General features: G+C 38.6%; 1 protein-coding gene across 4 annotated transcripts in view; it reads left to right on the forward strand.

The window, feature by feature from the left end:
• Positions 1-21,332, forward strand: part of LOC6607153 (maternal protein pumilio) — a 166,636-nt gene that overhangs the window by 22,370 nt on the left and 122,934 nt on the right. For all 4 annotated transcript variants that reach the window (XM_032720462.1, XM_032720461.1, XM_032720463.1 and 1 more), the window contains 2 exons: positions 1,021-1,309; positions 1,455-1,541. In XM_032720462.1, coding sequence (XP_032576353.1) covers positions 1,021-1,309; positions 1,455-1,541 — 376 coding nt within the window. The remainder of the gene's footprint in view (positions 1-1,020; positions 1,310-1,454; positions 1,542-21,332) is intronic.

The raw sequence follows: 21,332 nt of genomic DNA on the forward strand, positions 1-21,332 counted from the left end.
GAAATTACAAGCTTTTAGTAGCAATGCACTTCGCATTACAGTTGGATTAACAGTAATTAATTCCTTCGCTTTGGATATTTGTTTCCCCAGCTGCTTTGGCTGAGAGCGCTAAATTTTTGTTCTGCTCTGGAGCTTGTTTCTCTGAAGTCACATGTATTGTTAATAAGGCGGTGTGAATGACCTGGCAATGAAATTATAGCTGGCAAATTACATACGAGCACACATGCATTTGACGCTAGAAAGAAAAGACGCAAACAATGTGCAGAGTAGAGTGTAGTAAAAAGCGCTTGCAGAGTCATCGACTTGGGTGCAGTGGGTTAAGAGCGATGAATGAATGGAAGCTGCCGTGCCGAGATAAATGCATTAATTAATTTATCAGCATGACTGACTCATACTACATACAGTGGCAAACATTTCCAGTTTGATCTAAAGTTTGGCTCGAACATTTTATTTGCATGTTAAACGCTGCTCGTTAAAAAGAAATCGCAAATTTGATGCAGATGCTGTGTTTAATTTATGAACTGCTGGTCAGCTGGTCTGCTGACGTCACGAGTGATTTTCAAACAAGTTTGCTGCTTAAGTCTTTTGTTTTACCCGGTATTTGGCCAATAGCTGCAAAACTGTGCTGCTGGGAGTAATATTATGCCGGCAAATTAATCTCCACTCATCTTAAATTGGTTTTAATTTCTAATTTAAAGTTGGCGATTATTTTATTTAAAAGGAATTGCTTTATACCTTCTGTTCTAAATACATTTTAGTTCACTTAACAGTTTAAATACCTCTGATAAGAATAAGGCTTGTGTCACGGCTAAGTGGTGGATACAGTCACTCGCAAACTTTCTACAGTTCAAAATAGTAGGATTACAGTTTGAGACTGCACTGTTAGCTAACATGCGTTTAAGATCCTTTGTTGCTTTTAAACTGTGAAATGTAAAATATTTTATATAAAAGACTAAAACAGTTAGCTTGAATAATTATAAACAAATATGTATTATATTATTTCCTTTCATTTTATTATAGTCGCACTCCCGGTTCACGTCAACCATCACCTGCAGAGGAGTCCCAGCCACGTCCCCCAAATCTACTCTTTCCCCCACTGCCTTTTAATCACATGCTCATGGATCATGGCCAAGGCATGGGCGGCGGTTTGGGCGGAGTTGTCGGATCTGGCAACGGGGTTGGAGGCGGCAGCGGCGGAGGCGGGGCAGGCGGCGCTTATGCGGCCCACCAGCAGATGGCCGCCCAGATGAGTCAATTGCAACCGCCGATGATGAACGGCGTTGGCGGCGGAATGCCAATGGCAGCACAGGTAGGATGGTTAAGTTTAAGTGAACAAATGTATATAAAGTACTTAAAGTATAAGATTGAAATTGTTTACATTTAATAAGTTAATTTCTATTAAGAAGTAATGCTTGCTTATCTTGTAATAACTAATCGTTAATCCTACTTGACAGTCACCCATGTTGAATCACCAGGCAGCTGGACCCAATCATATGGAATCTCCCGGAAATCTCTTGCAGCAGCAAAATTTTGATGTTCAGGTGAGTTGAAATAAATCCTACCGAACAGTTCAGTTTGTTGTTTCCATGGTCCCCAGAGTGACATTTTCATTGTGGGCTCGCAACCGAAAATGTGGGTCATGTGAGTGGGTGGTGTGGGAGTAGGCAACTGTGTTGTGTGCTGGAGCCACAGTGGCTGCCTAATTTTGCACATCCGCCGGATGCTGCTGTTGCGTCCCCTGGTAGCCATTTCCGCCAGCCTTGCACAAAACTGAGTCCCAATGTACCACTCTCCATTTCTCGATTTACCATCCGGCATCCTCCGCAGTGCCCATCTCGTTGCATGCAATTTATTTCGAAACAAAACGGAAATCGGATTTATTAGCCACAAAATTGCTTTTAAGCTGGTGCTTCTGTGTGCCAGTGGCTGTCAAACCAGCCTTTGGTTAGGCTCGCTCTTAGTCACATTCCTGCGGTTACAGTAAGCACTCGATATTGGAAAACGAATGACCAGTTATTGGTTTCGAAATTTAATAATAAAATGTTTAGTTTCATTCAGTTACTAAAAAAAGAGATTACTCAAAATCCGAATTTCTGAATCGTTTTAACCGTTTGGTATCCCATTAATATTCCATATCTTTCTCTGCGGGTGCAGACTGTATTCCGGCCGCAGTCAGTGTCATTTCTTTCTGTTAACTTCAGCTTTATATCTAGCAAACAACCAACAGGCAGCCCTTCTCCCTTGGCTGCCAAATTGAAAATCAATATGCGTTGTTGCAGTTACCGATGCTATATCCTCCCTCGATCTCTGCCCATCCCGCCCGATTCCCTCCTGGCCTTCAACTGCTGGCCGCAAAGCAAATTGACATTTCCACACTTTAGTCGTCGTTGAGGCTGGGGCAATCTGCACTTCCGCTTTTTATCGCTCGCTCCACACATCCTGCAGGCATTTTTGTGTCGCTTTTGTCTTCTCTTCTGGCCCAAAGGAGGAAAAGGTGGGGGAAAACCGTAGCGGGAAAACTTTATCGTATCTCTTTGTTGGCCTGTGTGTGCTTTAAGTGAGCTGCCTGAAAGTGTGCTGCGCAAAATTGCATCAAAGTGAAAAAGCCAACAAACTGTATCCTGATCTAGCCAAAGTAGCTGGAATGTCATTACGGATGAAAAACTGATGCTGCTTGTGGCGCCAGAAAGGTGAAAGTTTAATGCGCTTCCTGTGTTTTGCGTAAAGTTTTCAATAAGCACATTCCAGTCACATTTAATGCATTCAGCGCATATGTGTTGATCAAACACTGATAATTAAAGGGTATGCGGCGTCTTTATTTAGTGAGCTCTTTATAAAGCAAAGGTATTCATAACTAAATATATGTATATGTTTAAATAATTAACATTTAAACATTTCTCTTATCCAACAGAAATCCGACTTGGTGTTGTATCAAAAATAGTTACAGCTTTTCAAACATTAAAATGAAATTACCCTTTCAGAGTTCGGTTAAAAGGGAAATCCCCTTTGCCCTTTTATAGCACGCTTTTAATTCAGAGCAAAAATTATATTATAAGGCCTGCGTTGTGCGAAAGGCCATAAAGAATGTTAATATATGTGTAATAATAGTGATTATTATTATGTTTTCATATTCTCTCAAAAAGATAAAGCAACTCGCAACTCACTCCAACCATAAATAAAGCCCAGTAAAGGGAAAGCATGAGGCCAGATATGCATTTATTGGTTTCATGAGAAAGGCGTGCAATATGTTGCCGATAATGGATAATGCAAGGCATGCACTCAGGCTTTTCCCCACTTTTGGGTAGCTTTCGTGCATATTTCTTATTAAATTGGCGTTGATATTAACACCGAAAAGAAGCAAAGAAAAGAATCTTGACGAATTGCATGCAAAATAACGATGAAAACTGAATGAAAGGACTTTTTGTTGGCTTGAAGGATTGCAATACCATATGGCACCACATAGTACAATGCGAGTGATTTTTGACAATGGTTATGCAATAAATATGAAGACGAACGACTTGTCGCTTTTGTTATGAGATTTCGAAAGTGGGTGATAAAAAAGAAAGTGATGCGAGTGCAACTATTGGTGGATTATTGCTTATTTGGTTTTAAGTATTAAAGAAATTCGAACGATTCTAGACTCTTACTGCAGTTTCTTTCAGCATCGTGCCTAAAATGCAATTTTCCTCATGAATATGCATTAAAGACGGAAGAAAAACGAGGAAAAATCACATATGGTGTAACCATGCGTAGAATGTCAGAATGTAGAAGACAAATGAATGGATTGCCTTTGAAATGAAAGAAATCATTATTTATATGCAGCAGAAGGAGCAGAAACAGAAAATTACCGCAGACCAAAGGAAAAGGGGAATATTGCTTTGGCAAATCGCTGAAAATTAATGCAAACTGTTGCCAAAGAACCATCAATATAAATTTCAATGTAAACAATAACGTATTTGGCCAACTATTTGCGAGCAAATAAAGAAAAATGTTTGTGAAACATACATAAATCAATAGTTTAGCCTAAAGTAAAAAGATAAGAAAAGTTAGTTTGGCATATAATTTAGTGATTGTTTATATTAAGCAAAGCAGATGACATATTTTCCTTACTCTTACTTATAAACAATTACAAATGTTGTAGCCCAAATGCGGAAGAAATGCTTTTCTATGGCTTACTTTTTATGATTTCCTTTCTCTAACACTTTTGGCTGCTGTCTGTCTTAGCCACGCTTCATTGGCTGCTTTTGTGTGTTAATCAGTCAGTTGGTAAGCCTTTTGTTGTCTTCAACGCGGCTTAATCGGCTGATTGTTTTTGATCTCTTTTGTCTGCCTATTTCAGCTTTGATCTGAAAGTCTGTTTAATTGATTTCAAAAGTGTCGGATTACTGTGGTTTTTCTTGTCTTCAGGTACTTGGTTTAGTAAATCAGAAAGTTAAAAGGAAAGATGATTTTCTGTGTGCACAATTTAAAGGTAACGAAGAGGGTAAAATAAAAATAACATAATTTAAATGCATAATCGAAATGCAAAACGAAACAAATAAATCAGATTATAGCAAATAATTGTGTGCGCATTATGCAAATTCCAGCAATAGTTTTGTGTCTTTTCAAGTGTTTAATTTATGCATTTCGAAATATAAATAATTCTATACATTTTTTATGCCAATACAGTCGCATAGTTTTAGGTCAGCAGGCAATTGAGATTTAACAGATGGCATTAACTAATAGGCATTGCATTCAGCGTTCAAATTCGTCGTGCATAATTTAGTACCGCCAAAGTGCGAAAATTTGCATAAAAATGCATTTAAATCAATGGAAAGTGCAGCATCTGCTTTGCTCCTTGCCGCCGATTCGCAATGCACCCCTGTGCAGCTTACCAACCCCTTTTCGTCGCTGGCATATATTAATATAGCAATTAATTAAGCGTTAATTGGCACAAAAAGCATATAGCTCATTATGCATGTGTGTATGGCACTTAGTAAATTAATTTCCATTTGTCCATGGGCAGTGTTTCATTTCAATTCAGGCCAGCTCACATTTTGTTCAAAATACGTTCGCGTTGCATTTCAAGTTTAAATGACTGCATTTTAACTACGTTTTGATGATTGAAACCTTTTTTTAATTAAATGCCTACAGTGCCATTGCGAACGTGCATTTTGGTTGGTTAAATTTTGGAATTTCAAAAGTAGATTGTAGATTGGTATGATTTAGTTTTAGATAAAGTGACGATTAATATAATTGCATATATTATATATATTACGTGTCTGAAGAGCTAACGAGTAAATCAGCTTTTCTATAAGTTATAAATATATATATGAATATATTTTAAACCAATTGCTCTTCTAGAAGTTTAAAGCTTAAGTTTGCTGTGAAATATTAAAGTTTTGATCTGTTTTATAACCGGTCCAATTACCTTTAGCTTCCATAGGCAACTTTCCTCATTTCGCATTAGTCTGCAAAGACTTTTCCGTTGCCATGGACAAGGATAGATTGCTTCCACGTCCCCAATATTCAACTCCTGTTATCTGGCGAAAGCCATAATCAAGTGGTTGTTGTTTTTGGGCAGGGGCGTTCCACCGAAGGAGTGAAAATTGTTGGCAGTGGTGGGATGGGTGGGTGGAAAGTGTCATCCAATGCCGTCACTTGACATTTACCGCCAATAAAGCCCAATTAGCGGTTACTCCATGCCTCAGACACTCCGTCTTCGTCGTCTTCCCTTGAAGTTTGTGTGGACACGCAAATGCTAATTAGTAAGTGGCAAATAGTTGACATCGGCTACGAAAGGGGGGCGGTTGTGGGTGGGGCTGCGTGGGTGGGTGGCAAGTGGCGGGGCGTCGCAAATTTGGTAGCCGAGACATTAATTAAGCGAAGCCCTGATGCATGCTTCACAGCATATGCGCTTATCAGCAGTGTCCTTGCAATTCCCGCCACTTTAATGGCTTAGTGTAGGAAACTGCCAATATGGAATAGTTTGCTGAGCGAGGATCTTGGGTTAATAATGATTTAAGCACATTGCTATTCACAGACTTCCTATTTGTTTAAAATGTATCTCGATGACAACGAAATTTTCCTTACAATTAATCAATTTCAACCAACCGCAGTAACTTCAGTTAACCTATTAACACTTCTTAACTTTTGACTCAACCTCACATGGGAAAACTTCACAGCACAAGTGATTCCTCATCGAATCCACCCAAAAAAAAGAAGCGAAAAGACGAAGAGTTTAGCAAATAATTTGCCTTTAATTAACATGCTGACATCATTAAGGAGATGGCAACAGTTCGTCAGATAGCCGAACCATTTGTCTTCACGCCCGCAGGAAATATCATCCCCAACTACCGAAGGGTTTCATTTCTCAGCACCATCATCACCCCCCCGGAAAATGCTATTGACAGCGCCACCTTTCCACCCATGGCCTTGATGTTTGTGTGTGTGTGTGTGTGCTAATTAAATAGAAAAATTAGAAAAACTACGTCGTAAATTTCACTACGAAGTCGTGTAATACAAAACCCAAAAGCGCACTTATCACACTCCAGGGGCGAAACGGGAAAACTGCCGGGGAAATCGGGCACAAGCGCTGACAAAGAGCGATGAGGAAAATGGAGAATGGAGAATGGAAAACCTCGAACAGCGAAAACCCCAACGAAACCCCAGAACCCCAGAACACCCCACCCCCCGGCGGGTGTGAAATCATTTGACGACATTGCTCGCTGCATGACGCAATTAATCACATTAAGTTGGCCTGGCCATGTTATTTATTTATTCGTGGCCAGACTGAGCGGGCCAATTCGCTGCAGACTATGAAAAAAGAACTCTTGATTAGCTCATAAGTGCGCAGCTAAAGACATTGACCTCGATAAGAAATGGAATTACCCCCTCGAAATGGTACATATAAAAATGCTAATTTGCTGATTACACAACGCTCGATATTGCATTGAAATTAATTGGAGAAATGAAAAGGGGAATACCTTTTTAAATACTATATATATGCCTTTCATCAATGTTTCATGGCATAATTATTATAAGCATAATTAGCTTTGTTTTATTCTTAGTTTAAATAATTACGCGAATGAAACAAATATATTTTAGGTGAAACTTATTTATTCATTTATTGCATTCCAATGCAAATTTAAAATGCATTTCAACTGTTTTATGCTCGCATACTTTATATAAAATATGTGTGAAACCACACGTATTTAATTATTAAAAACATAAACTTTTGACCAAAATTGATGTATAACATAAAAAAGCAGAATTTTCATAGAATATTTTCACCACTAAAATTCATATTATTTATGTATTAGGTAAACTAAATGTACATTTCTTTTACTGAATCCATTTCCACTTGAGTCCACTTTTTGGCCACTTTTCATCCCCCATAATAAGTTTCGACCTTTGGCAGTAGTTTGTCAACTTTTAGTTGGTTACGTCTGGCTGGGGAGGTTTACAACAACTTTTTCATTAATAGTTAACAAGCTTTATAATTAAGCAGCCAGACGTAGGAAAGTCACAGGAAATTTCTTTTATTCCTCCACTTCTTTCTTGGCAAACTTTTTCTTTATTTTTTCTTTGGTAGCTTCTTACTTTTTGCGGAATTATGTGCTAATAAAGTTGTTTAGATCCTGGCGTTTTGGTTGTTCTGCCTGTTTTGCAAGTATATCAATGAGCTGTAGTTTTAGTTGTCTAGCTGTCATCAGATTTCCCGAACGCGTTTTCATGTCGCACCTTTCATTTGCAGACAGTTTTCCAGCTGTTTCCCAGACGCTGCTCATTTTCCGGGCCTCTTGTTTGTTTACTGCTGCTGATGGCCTTGCATTCATCTGCATTTCTTTGGCAACAAGAAGAACTTTGACAAGTTCATTCGACTGTTGAATAAACCAGCAGGCGAAAGGAGTATGTAATATTTAAATTTTCACTCTGGGCCAGCCATAAATTTAAATTGGCTCATTAGCAATGGGGTTAACCACGAATACCCCAAAGCATAGTATCCTTAATCAAATTTGGCCCTGCTTTCTTAGCTGCAGGATATTCGAGCATATATATATATATATATCAGTGGCCACCTTTTTGCTACGCCACTTTGTCTAGCTCATTTAAGTTTTGTTGGTCGAAAAGCTTAACTAAACTAAAAGCATGTAAAGCACTGAAAAGGAAACCGCATGCAGACACTTTATTCATTTTTGCAGGGATATGGGAAAAATGGGAAATGGCTTTGTTCGCTAAGTGAGTGTGTGTTGAAAAGTTTTTCATTGAATTTCATATGTAGACGAGGGCGGGGAAAACCACACACACAAACACACACACACAGTGGGCGAAGACATCGGAGTTGATAAAATGTTGACAGTTTTGGGTTAGTTGTCGAAGCCTTTGAGTGGACAAGCTGCAGGATAAGCGAGGGGAATGTAATAGATAGAGTGCATGGGTTCTTAAAGTTATTTGACTAGCTATTAAAGTTACTTCAACGTTCTAAGTAGGGAAATAATGCAAAGGGAAAGCGAATATGGATTGTTCTTTCTATGGCCAATTGAAAGGGTGTATCATTAACCCAATTTACAATTGCGCGACACACAATCGCAATCAAAACGAGGCAATCAGGAAACATTTGTGCCACGCTTGGCAACAATCACGCCAAAAACTAATTGCATACTTTTCGAGTCGATGTGTTTTTCCAGCGTCGCCATATTCTAAATAATTAATGCACAGCGCGCCGCCGTGCAATCAACATCAGTTGGAGTTGTCAAGTGACTTCATTTCGGTGCTCAACGGTCCGTGGCTCGTACGTAGATGGGAAATGCTTTCCACGGCGGCAACGGACGACGTGGTGGCATATGGGCTAGTGAAAATGGCGGCAAACAAACTGACGACACAGCAAAGTCATAGATTTCCCACTGACGAGGAGGGCTCGATGCTGCTTCTGCTGTTTGGAAGGTTCAGCCACATTTGGCTGGGGATAGACACCTCTATTCGCACCCACAAATCTCCATCTCCAGCTATACATATATGTATATATATTCCAATTCAGTGCACTTTAATGGTTCTGTTCAGACCTTCATGCTTTTGTGGGCAAAAAAAAAAATGGAAAAAAATGGGGCTTCGCTGGTGTCGCCGTGCAATTTAAATACATACCTCCTTGATATTATATTTCTCCGCTCCAACCAGCCAGCGACAGATCCCTTCACTACCCCACTTTGTGCCTTTCATGTGACACGCAAACTATATCTATCTATCTTTTTTTGTATCCTTTGCTGCCTATAACTCCGTGCTCTATATTTACGCTACATTTAGTCGGAAGTTTGCCGCGTCTGTTGCTTTTTCATGCGTTCTGCTGATGGCTGACTTTTCCATTGTCTGTTGCGGTGATGGAAGGTTATGATAGTTTCTGCCACCTTCTTCATTAACTGAGAAATACCTACAAACTACAACTTGTTTTTAAGCTTTAAGCGTTAGTTTTTAACAAAATCCCATACACTTACTGCCTCATAGAAGGGCAGCTTAAAGGGTACTATTTTGTTCTACTACAATTTTCAATTTCATGCCGTTCAATCAATTCTTTCGTCTTTTGTCAACTAAATTTGCCGCATGTTCGAGTAAACCAGTAAAACGTGAAAGTTCATTTACATGTTCACAAAAAATGTATGCTTAATGGTTTCTTTATTGGTTTTTCCCACTTTTTTATTTCAACTACTCTGTCGTGCGAAAAGAGTCAAAGTTTGTTGATTTTATAGCGTTAAGCTATTAACGATTGTAATCTATATCCGCTCAGAAATATATAACACGCTAACTTTCCGCCGACAGGCAAATAATTTGGCTGAACGGTTTGTCACGTGTGGAAATTGATTTTTACGATTTCGTGAATCATTGAACTTGATTTTAGGGCTATGGCGATAGCTTGCCTATATATAAATATATCTATGACTTCACTAACCTAAGACAATGAGTTCGACTTCCTCCAATCGATTTATTTGCTGTTTATTCCATTGCATTTTGTAGTTGCAACGATGCGCTCCATTGGGCCGTAAAAAGTTGGCGCAATTGCAGTTGCCTTACATAATCATTTAGAGGCTACTTAAGACACTTTAATGCACTTTTTTTCTCGCATCGCTATTACGTATTCTGTTAGTTTTTCCAATTAGTTTTATGAAAAAGCATAATTAAAAGTGCGCTCACAAAGGCGGGCAAAAGTCAGAGTCCGTGTTTTTAGACGTTTTCAAGGTTTGTGCAGAAATTAATTAAGTGCACAAATATGGAATGTGGACTGGGTGTAATCTTTTGGGGGCCTTTTGTATTTGGCAAACCAATGTTGATAATCGCCATCATCATCAGCATCGCGATCATTATCGTTATGTTTGTGATGGTTAAGCTAAGCTTTTGAAAGAGCCGGCTAATTTACACACATTCAACTTGTAATCCCCAGCATAATCACAGAGATGAAGTGAAAAGGTTGGCTCGCGTGTTCTGTGCATCTCATTAAGGATAAAGAGCCGGATGTCGCGGTCTCGCAAGTGTGTTGGTCTGTGTGTGTGTGGTTACATCCTTTTCGGGACACTGTGCCACAATGAGAGCTCATTAGGACACTGAGCGAAAAAGTGTTAACTTAACATTCCATTTTGGACTATGTACTTTAATATTATCAGCATTTGCAAGTTATATGAGTTTTTCTGCAGCAAGTGTTTTTCTCGCAGTGCAGGCGCCCAGAATATTTGAGTGAATGGGTGGGCTTGAGGCCAAAACAGTTTTACGGTCCTTTGTTTTCGATAAAATGTCATCCGCGTCACATTTCTATTGGTTTGCCGGGTGCGATGGCAGGACCTTTTGTTGCCATTTCTTTGGCCATAATGAGAGTGCGTCTTCAAAAAATGGCATTCTGAATGCCGTCGCCCTGCTTGGTTGGGTCTCCTCTTAACTTGGCTCAAAGGAGCCGGATTGAGTGCAGCCGCAGCTGTCATTTCAGCTGTCATTGTGTGACATCTTCATCAGCATCATCGTTCTTGGCCGCCTAGTCGCTTAGTGTTTCACTCTTTTGATAGAGGTTTGTCAATCAAAATTATGCGCTGGCTTTCCTCTTTCGGGCTCAACATTTTCACTCTTCTGCCCATTGTTTGCCTTTCCGTTTTGTCACATTAGCTTGGCTTCCTAATGCATCATCCTTAATTGGCATTTTGTGTGGGAGACCTAAGGAATGCTCAAAATATGATCTACTCTTTAAAGTTTGCCGCACTATTAAGGCTCTTTAAATATTATCATTGAGTTAGCATGCTTGAATACCCTGATAAAACCGGTAACTTCTTTAAATTCCAAACACACCGCAATCTACTGAAAATGCTTAAACTTTACCTTTTGGCCTCGGTTGTTGTCGTTTCAAAATGTGTATTATTCAAATATCCATGACAATGCCGTCCACAAATTATGGTTGCGAACCTTTGGGAGAAGTTTATTAAACTCAAACTCAATTTGTGCCAAACACCTTGCTCCGGCACTCAAATGTCTGGATGGATTTTGGCCCAAATTGTATGCAGTGCCACACTCAGCTGCTTTACGACATAATTACATTTTAATTCCAAAGACAGGAGCAAATAATATGGTAAAACTAACCGAGAACAGAACAACATCAACAACAAGAACGAATGAAATTTGAAGTTTATCCGAAAGTTTGCACTCATGAGGTCTCTTCCGGTTGGCTGAGTAGAATCTGCATGAATTATAATTATGTTTTTCATTAAAATTCACCTTGATGCCGCTGAACAAGTTTCGGCGCGATTTTCAACTTTTCGGAGAAAACTTTTTGCCCGGCTTGTGGGGGGAACATTGTGTCGCCGTGCTCTTTTGTTGTTTACATATTTGATTTACATTTTTAATGAGCTTGCAACAAATTTCTAAAATAGATATGCGCCAAGAAAATGGTAAATTTTGTGGCGTAGATTCTAGAATTTTTAATTAAATGTTGCTGCTGTTAACAATAATGTGCGAAAAGCAATTGAATGAATACGAATTGGCGGGGAGTGAAGTGGTTACTACCACCAACCAGAGTCAGGTGAGACATTCATTCGGCAAAGGATAAAGTTTGCCTTACAAACTACAATTTAATTTAACTTTGGATATTCTTTGTTCTCCCACTCGACTTGTCCTGCTCTTCAGTGCCATATCATTTGGAGTAGACTATAGAGAGTTAGTTCGGGAGATCCCTACTGCATATCTTCTCGAAAGTTGGCTGCATTCCTCTGAACGCACTGCCAATGTCAGCTTATTCTGTCATTCATTTTGATGTTTTCTGTATATTTTTTTTCTCCACTTCTTTCGCTTTTTTCACTTTGTGCCCTTTTCATTTCTTTAACTTTATCGTAAAAAATAAAGTTTGTTCAACTTTTGGTAGATTCTGTTTGGATTTGCGCGCTGCATTGAAATGATACTTATCAAAACTTGATTTTCCACACTTCTGGTGGAGTTTTTCGGATCCAGAATTAAAATATCTTGGCTTGATTAAAGTTACTGTTTCTGTGGAAATTGAAATGTCAATGATTTGCAATTAAATAAAAATCTATTAAATAATAAATATGAATATATGGAAAGGGGAACGAAAGTCTAAGGACTGCGCGCAATTTCATAAATTTCAATGGCAAGCAATTTCCCATCGCTGACTTTCATCTTGCAGCTTGTTGTTTACTTACACGTTCATTTTATTTAATATTATGCACATGTTTCATTTATGAAATGCAAACGCAGCATCTTTATGCGAAAGAAGGCATCGACTTTTCGCATACACTTTTTCCAATTCTCTTTCTATTTTTTTGTCATATTATTTGTTGTAAAATTATATTTTAAAAATAAATGATTACACAGTAAGAAAGCATTAAGTCTATAAATTAAATCGGAATTTTTACGAACTTCCTTAAAATCCCTATTAGAGCATTTCCTAGTCCTTAGTTTCGCTTGCCATTTGTGAGTTGCATTTTTAATGGGATGCCTTGGAAAAAGATTGTCATGAGTTTTTCTCTATTTTCCTTGGCTGTCAGTGAGTCGAAGTACTAGTAGTAGTAGTAGTAGTTGCAGAAGTAGCAGCAGCTGGAAGCACAAAATTATTCTAATTATGCAAGTAGTATCTGAGGCAGCTGCCTGACAAATACAAATTATACGGGCAAAAGGTCTCGTAGTTGTGTAAGATGATTCTGGGGATACATAATGTTAAAGCTTAATAGATGTCAAAGGATACTACGAATGCGTTTTGTAGTTCCAAAAAAAACTTACCGTGAAATTATTCTTTAGCCTGCTTATTGTGGTCGGCATAAAATGTTCTTCTTCATTGGCTAATTGTGTTAATTATTGTATTTACTCTTCCTTTCAAGTGCAATTACCCTTACTGCTTTTCCCGGAATTTTCCGCTCCTCTTGTAGCTGGGCTTTGTTAGTTAGCTACAATGTTGGATTTAATGCACTTGTCTTTGACAATGACTAACGGTTACTTTGTTATGCCCCCACCGTGGAACGAATCCACCCAGCGCAGCCCATTACCCTGTGTGTGTTTGCTTCGTGAAGCTGCAATAATGCCCCTTTAATAATTCTCAGTCATTTGGAAAATAACAGTACAAAGCCGTGACCATATCTCTGGCAGTAACCAACCTCAACCGTCCGGTCTTCATTTTCCCAACCTTTCGCCCGTCGCCCCTCGCTCTTTAACCCTCCTCGTTCGGCAGCTCTATCTTTCAGTTGCTGTTGCACCTCGTTGTTGGGCTTTACTTGTTGTTAGCGCCTCCGTTGTTGGCTCTTACCACTGACCCCTTGCTGTCTCATCACCGCCCACATCCACACCCCCACCCTTCCTCCTCTGGCTCCACACCCAATTCATGTCGAACATGAAAATTTGTGTTGCATGTCCTTTTTTCGCCTTTTCTACCAACCTTATTTTCCCTACTTTTTTTTTTCGTTTGTTTCTTTTTTGGCCCGTGTCCCTTTGGCCACATTTTAAGCTGCTGCAGCTTGTTTCCACTGTTGCATTTTATTTTACATTTTTATTTTCGTTTTCCGGCTCGTTGCTCTGTATTTTCATGTTGCACACCCATCCGCCCTACTGTCCCTATCCACTCTGCCAATTTTCTACCTAGCTGTGTGATTTAACTAAGTAGACCTCTGGGTCAGGGGTTTGACTTTATCATTATGCAGCTGTTGATGGTGGAACAACAATGCTATTTTTTACTAATCATAATCCTCTTTTCTCTTTTTGCAGGTGAGTTGAAAGCGTGTTATGCTCTATAAAAATGGGGTATGTAATACTTAATTAATAACTTTGTGTACTATAAGTTTTACAATTTGATAGAGTAAAGTAATTATAATTCTCCCCAGCAGAGTTGAGTTGTTTTCATCTGACCAACAGATGCTACAAAGTATGCTATAGTTTTTGCCAAGTCAATTTCTTTTACCCCTTCCGCACGATTTCATATTTATGGAAGGCAAGGAGCTAATTAAGTTAAATAACAATCAAGGCGGGCGTCCTGCTTGCGTTTTGGGAGCGAAGATGGCTGCATTTTCATGGTTGCTTGGGGCACACGAGGCGTATGCGTAATATGATTTACAGCACATCAAACGTGATTATCAGGCAGCAGAACTCAGTTCCCAAAGGCAGCACACTTTAGTTCCAGCAACTGCACTATCCTGACTCTTTCTCTATGTGTGTGTGTGTGCGTGTGTGCTGCAAGTTGGCTTAATTTAATTTCCATTGTGCAGTGCAAGGACCAAGTCGAAGTATTTACTACTGCCCCTTCTCCGCACACGCTCTTTTTGCAGCTGAGTGAAAACATAATTAATTGAATTAAATTTTCTATTTAGCCCCATGCCACTGTTGTTTACTCTGCCACTTGACACTTGCTTCCTTTATGTGCTAATATGTAATACTTACATATGTACGTATGTATATGAATGTACATACATATATTCTTCTGCCTTCAATTCGTTCGATTGTGTGCTGTCGGTGTCTGACGTTTGCCACAAATTAGCTGTGTTTTGGTAAATTTTCCAATTGGCTACACAATTGCAATACTTGAAATTTCTGTATCAGTCGCCTTGCTGTGTTTGTTATTATTTTTCATGGAGTGGAAGCAACTTGTTGCAAATGCAATAACATTTCTCATAAGGAACTCTACACTCTCCTACAGTGTAGACTTTCCCCTATTTTTCGACGCATGCGTTAGAAAATTTTTCCGGTGAAGAAGTGGAAAATAATGCAAGTTTATAAGAGTAAATGCCGGCGTGGAATGACGTAATATTGTTATTTAAAGAAATAAATATCTACATCAAAAATATGAATTTTTCAAATTAAATGTTATATAAAAGTAGAGTAAAGAACTCTTTTGGTACGAAATATATTTTATATATATATATTTTTTTTTGCTCATTCAACAGATAAACTCTACACTTATTTCCTTTAAGAAAATAGTGGAGACTTCTCTCTTTACTTTTGAACAGTCAGAAAGCAGGAAAGTGAGAGAAGTAAATCCCTTTATTGTCCTTATAGAAATAGATTTTTTTTTGCGCTTTCGATTTCAGCTTTTGTCATAAAATATGTGTGGCAATATCCACAGCCTTGCCCGTCACTCAATCACATAAGTCATTCAGTCAGTCAGTAAGCGTGAAAATACTAGCTTTCACTATGGTAAAAGGGTAAATAGCAGAAGGAAAAAGACAAACAGACACAAAATGTGTCATGTATTTCAGTTGACATTTTCCGACAATTGGTCATTCAGATATTTAATTGAATTCCTCGCTGAACCTAGATTCTAAAAAAAACTATATTTTTCTGACGAGATAAAATGTAAAAAAAACTTAAATAATTCAGTTAAGTGATAACAGTGGTTCTTTCCTAAATGTTATTATTAGCCTCAGGTTCACCACTCTTCGCCAAAATGAACAAACAATTTTAGAACGATAGGAAAACGCCATAGGCCCAAATGTTCTTAGTAGCCAAATAAAAATCATGATAAATCAACAGAATGCTCTGAAGATGAACAAATACAAACAAAGCCGAAACCGCAAGCGTCTAAATGATTGAAAAAAAATGAGAAGTGTAGTCTGGGAAAACAGAGGGAAGTGAAAAAAGGAGGCAAGTGGCAAACAGGAAAAGCGACATTTGCTTTTGTTACTACAACATTTGGTCGAAGCCCCCAAGCGCGAACAAACAACAAGGAAGTTGAGTGAGTTAGAAAGTGGGCGAAGGGGGGTTCATTTTCAGCAAATAAGGGGAAGCCAAAAACCGAAGCTGTGAGATTTTTGAAAGATATGCCCACCGAATAAGGAAAAAACCAGTTCCTGCGAAAGGACCAACAAAACGCTTCGCAATTTGCGGACAAGCGAACAATTTGTAAATGTAAACAATGACAGTCAAGTGCCGGAATCAAGAGGAAAATGGAGAAGAAATGGTAAGAGAAAGCTAAAGGACGAAGGAAAAGGACTTCTGTCCGGCTGCCGATAAGGAGAAAGGCGCAAAAAAAGCGAAGGAAACCAGGGAAATCTGCTACAGAAAATAAAACTTAAGGGTAGAAACGATTAAAACCTCAATTGTTTTAAGTAAATATTAAAAAGATGATGAAAAAAAGTTCAAATAAAAAATAAATTAAATATAACATTACCAAAAATGTTAAAATATCTTTAAAATATATAGCTTTAAAAGGAAAATTTATGAAAGTATTACGAAAGAAACAGAATTTGAAGAAGTAGAAAAAAAATCAAGTCAAGAAGTACTCGATTCATCGAATAACAAATTGTAATCGAAACGTTGCCTAGACTTGAGTTTTCCTTTGTCTTTCCCTGGTTTCCTTTTGTTTTTGGTGGAAACACAACTCCTGTGACCTTTCAACCCGTCCCTTTTGCCCCTTCACTACCATTGTTTTCATTATGATTTCTATTGGTTGAATGGATGTTGGGACGGATTGATGGAATGGGAAGGCGTGGCATATTGCCATTAAATGAAGTGTGGTCTAAACGTATTGATTTCGTATTTGATTTTTATTTAATAGCGAGAAATTGAGTTTTTGGATGGCTGAGCCCGAAAAGAGCTAAAAGAATAGCAACAAATGTTCGATTTCATTGAATAATAGAAAAAAGGAGCAGTAGTCACGAAAAGCAAAGATGAAAAAATGGTTGAATCTTAAGCATTGTTAACCTTATAAAATATTTATGTTAGACAAGGGTCGTATTGAAAATTAAATGAATTTATAATGAAAGCGTAATACACAGGGTTTTTAGAACTAAAATCGATGATATTTTCTCAACCGGGAGTATGTGAGAAGCAAGATAACTTTCTTCAACCATTTGCAAGTTTAGTTTGAAGGACCATCAATCAGAGCTGCTCCTTCCTTCCTCACTATGCACTACCCTCCATCGATGTCAACTTCCCTTATGCCATTTACTAAAGAAATTTATTTGCCCATCATTTTATTTGCATTGCCTTGCCGGCTCGGCTTTATGGCCTGTTGCTGACTTGGCCCGAACAATCAATCAAATTGTCTTTCACAGAAGAGGATGATCAGTCGGACTTATTGGCCCCAGCCCACACGGATTCTTTTTCCCGCCACTCGCTTCCCTCGTTTTAAGCAACATTAAATCATTCTTTATCATTTCCGGCTTTTGTCCGCTGGCTTGTGTGTTTGTCAACTCCATTCCGGACATTTTGTGCAGTTTTAATTTTACTTCAATGGTGTGTTTTTATTCGTTCCATTTCTACAATGGCTCCCCTTTGTTGGAAGGCATTAAGAGGAAGTGGCGCTTAGCAGTGTGGCGTGTAGGAAACAGGAAATGCCAAGCCATTGAGCAGCCCAGCCAGCTTTTCCTTCTACATTTTCCGCAAAAACCCTGCTGCATCTCTCCATCGAAGTGCATTGAATGGAATGGAAATTGTGGAAGTTGTGAGAGGAAACAACTCCTCGGTTTGCTTAATTGAGTTGCCATTATGTTGCTACAGGGAGCAGGTGCCAATGAAGTTGAGGGAATGCCTTTTTGCTGGTTTTTCTCGTCCTGGCTGGGGATCAGGGATCTACCTAGCTACCTACCTTCCTCCCTCCCCAACCACTGAAAACTTTCGTTTAAAATGCCATTTTAGCTTCGCCTCAACTAATTTTCCTTCCGGTTGCAATGCTTCAATTATTCTCCCTATTTACTTGAAGCATTGGCTTACTTAAATGCAATTGGATTTTGTTGGGGCTTTTCTGAGGTTGTTAAACGTATCTATTTGGTTTTTGTGAAGATTTAAAACACAAAACAACTACAAATCAGTGTGCGATTCTGGAACATAATTTAAGTACATGCAGGTATTTATGCTTCGGTTAAAGGAGCATATCGTTACTTGCCTAATCAATAGAGCCATATACTTTATAGCAATATATATATATATTTTGAAACATCTTCATAACAACTGACTTGCTCAGGCTAGGTAAAATGAAACTTTGGGACGATGGCTTATGAGAAAAACTTCTCGAATTATCTTACAACAAATGTGTATATAAATTCGCTATCAACTTACCAACTTCAAAGTGGCTTAAGCTGCCTTCTGGTGGGGCTTGAACCACCTTAGCTCGCCGCTTTCTTCTTAACCCACTGAAAACCAAATGGAAACTTTACATTTATGGCATCTGCACCTGCTGCTGCTTGCTTGCTGTTGGTCCCGGCTTTTCTTCGCCTCGGTTTTTCCCCTATCCGCTTTTCCCTCGGCACATGCATGTTAACCTTCAATCTTTTTACATGCCAGGCGAAAGCAAAGCTCAAAGTAAAATAATACTTACAAGAAAGCGCATTGCTCATACGCCATGAGGATCCGGGTAGGATCCTTCTTCGTTCAGCAGCTGCTTTTCCACGTTCCTCCACCCACACACACACATACTTTTCCACCATCGCGAACGAGCGCATTATGAAGCAGTAATATAAATGTTTATATTCTTGTATTGCGGTTATTATTAAAAACTTTTACTACACCCAACGCGAGGAAACTAAAACGGAAACCCCCCGGCCAACTTGCGCAGCAATATCTTTCTTTTCTTCGCCGATAGAGGGCGGTGTGTGGGCATAAGTTTGTTTGCTCTGCACTTAAGTGGCTCAGAGGAAGATGTTTCCATGGCGCACGGTGGCTAACAACAAACTTTTGTGTGGTGGCCAAGCAAGGCCAAAGTGTTCCACTATTAGAAACTTTCTTTCTTTCTTTTTTTCTGTAAAAAAAGTAAAATAATAAACAAGCGGTGCAAAAGATCCGGCAGCTTCATTCGATTGCTAAATTGGATTTGTCGATGTTGTGTATAACTTTAATAAGCCACTCTGGTCGCAGGTGATGTTGGTGCCCTCTTAATGCATTTCAAAAACAATCTGAAACCGCAGACAACAAAATTGTTGTCTTACAATTATCAATAAAGGTTTTTGGCCCTCGTCAAAAATTTGAAAATCTTTGACATTTGTCCCGACAGGGAAAACCAAAGATGATGTGAAAATGAGTTCAGAGTTCAGTTGGGTGAAGGGTCTCTAGTCTCTACTGTTTTGGGTGTGATCCCTTTTCTGGCTTTCTGGTGATTGCACATACAAAAGCTGGGCTAAACCCATTTAAGTCTTTTTGTGTTGCGGTTTCCCTTCGCTTCACGTTAGATTTTCGTCGAGATTTTCGAGCCCATTTCCCCCATTTCCGTCCATTTCACGTCTGTCTGTTGGGTTTCTTGTTAAATGAAGTTTTTGGGCTAAAGTTTATGCTATACCCACCGCCGCCTCCCTTCCTCAGTCCATTCAATACCTTTCCATACATTTTGTGTGCGAGTAATAAGGCATGTCGACGTGGAGGATTTAACCCATTGATGAATTAGATTTTAGTTGCTTGATTATTCTGGCCTGGCACTGAGTTCGTCTTAATAGCAGGTCTTAAGTGTAATGCACTTATGTTGAAGTGGAATGTTATGCAACTACAAGTAATGGAGTTTACCAAACATTATAAAATATAACTAATGTGAATATATAATATAAATACTGGTACTGGTTCCCAACTCTATATCTATTACTTTGCCTGCCTAATCTTCGATTCAAAGTTGACAGAGTTTCGCGAAAACAATTTCAATATCGACCAAAATGAAAGTAATCCCCGAGCAGCATTTCCACTTCTCGACTCGCCTGTCCGATAATATCTTAATCCCATTGTTGGCCGGAACTGTTAACCATTCATTGGGCATCCTTTGGGTAATGAACGCGGCATACATCAGTGAATGAATTAATGAAGGAGGGACTTTGCGATGGAAGATGCGTGAAGCTATTGTTGTTAATCCTTTGTGTGAACTGGCGCGCTTACAACTCATTATTGCAATGCCTGTCTGTCGGCTGTTGAGTGTATATGTATTTCCCATTTCCCAACTCCACGGCACAAAAGTTTTAGTTCTCCGCACAAGTTTTCCATGACTAAAAGATTTTTGGGCCGGGGCAAAAGTTTTGATCGGTTTGCTTTTGTTTTCCATTTAACGCTTTAATTACCAGGATGAATACTTTACGGACGGCGTGTTGAAATTCATTGACAGGCAATTTGCCGCTCACAGAGGCACTTTTCCATGACGACGGCGACGACGATGTGAAGGCTGTTTGTTTAATAAACTGCAGCCGGTTTATTAAAAAATTGTAATATAATTAATAATTTATGTACGTTCGCTTGTAAATTGAAACCGCCAGAGTGCGTGTGGCTATGCGAAATAATGTGGCTCATTTGGGTATTCGATTTAATTAACATTCAAATTTTTGTATGATAAATTGCAATGAACAAAAAAAAAGCTACAAATTATAGGGAAAATAAGAGCATTTTAAACATTGGATATTTAATGAGCCATTCGTGTGAAAAACGGATTGCTTAATTACATTTCAAGCCATCAGGCTGCAAAGAAATATTATTACTATTTATTATATTTTGCAGAAAATACGATATTCAAACTTAAGTAGATGCTACTGAATATATATTATATTGTACATGTATTCCCGATTTCATAAGGCTCATATTTTATGACACTTGTCGAAAGGACACTCACTTTGTATTTAAAACTGTCTCTGCGTTCCATTTGACGTCCAAATATCGACAATATTAAATATCATTAAAACGAATGGTTACCCAGCATTCCTTTGCCATCGATTTAATTAAATTTCGATTGTTCTTTATTTTCAATTTGAGTGAGTTGAAACTTTTTTGGTTGAAGTATTTTGCAATTGCACACCGCTGAACAGAATTATTTGTGTGCCCCCGTAATGAAAGATTCGATATTTATTGATGCCTGCAAAATATTTATAAAATGCGTGCATTATTAATGCACATTTCAAACGCTTTTAGCAATGTGTATAATACAGTTTTAT

Source organism: Drosophila sechellia, chromosome 3R (genome assembly GCF_004382195.2).
Source record: "Drosophila sechellia strain sech25 chromosome 3R, ASM438219v1, whole genome shotgun sequence".
NCBI lineage: Eukaryota > Metazoa > Arthropoda > Insecta > Diptera > Drosophilidae > Drosophila > Drosophila sechellia.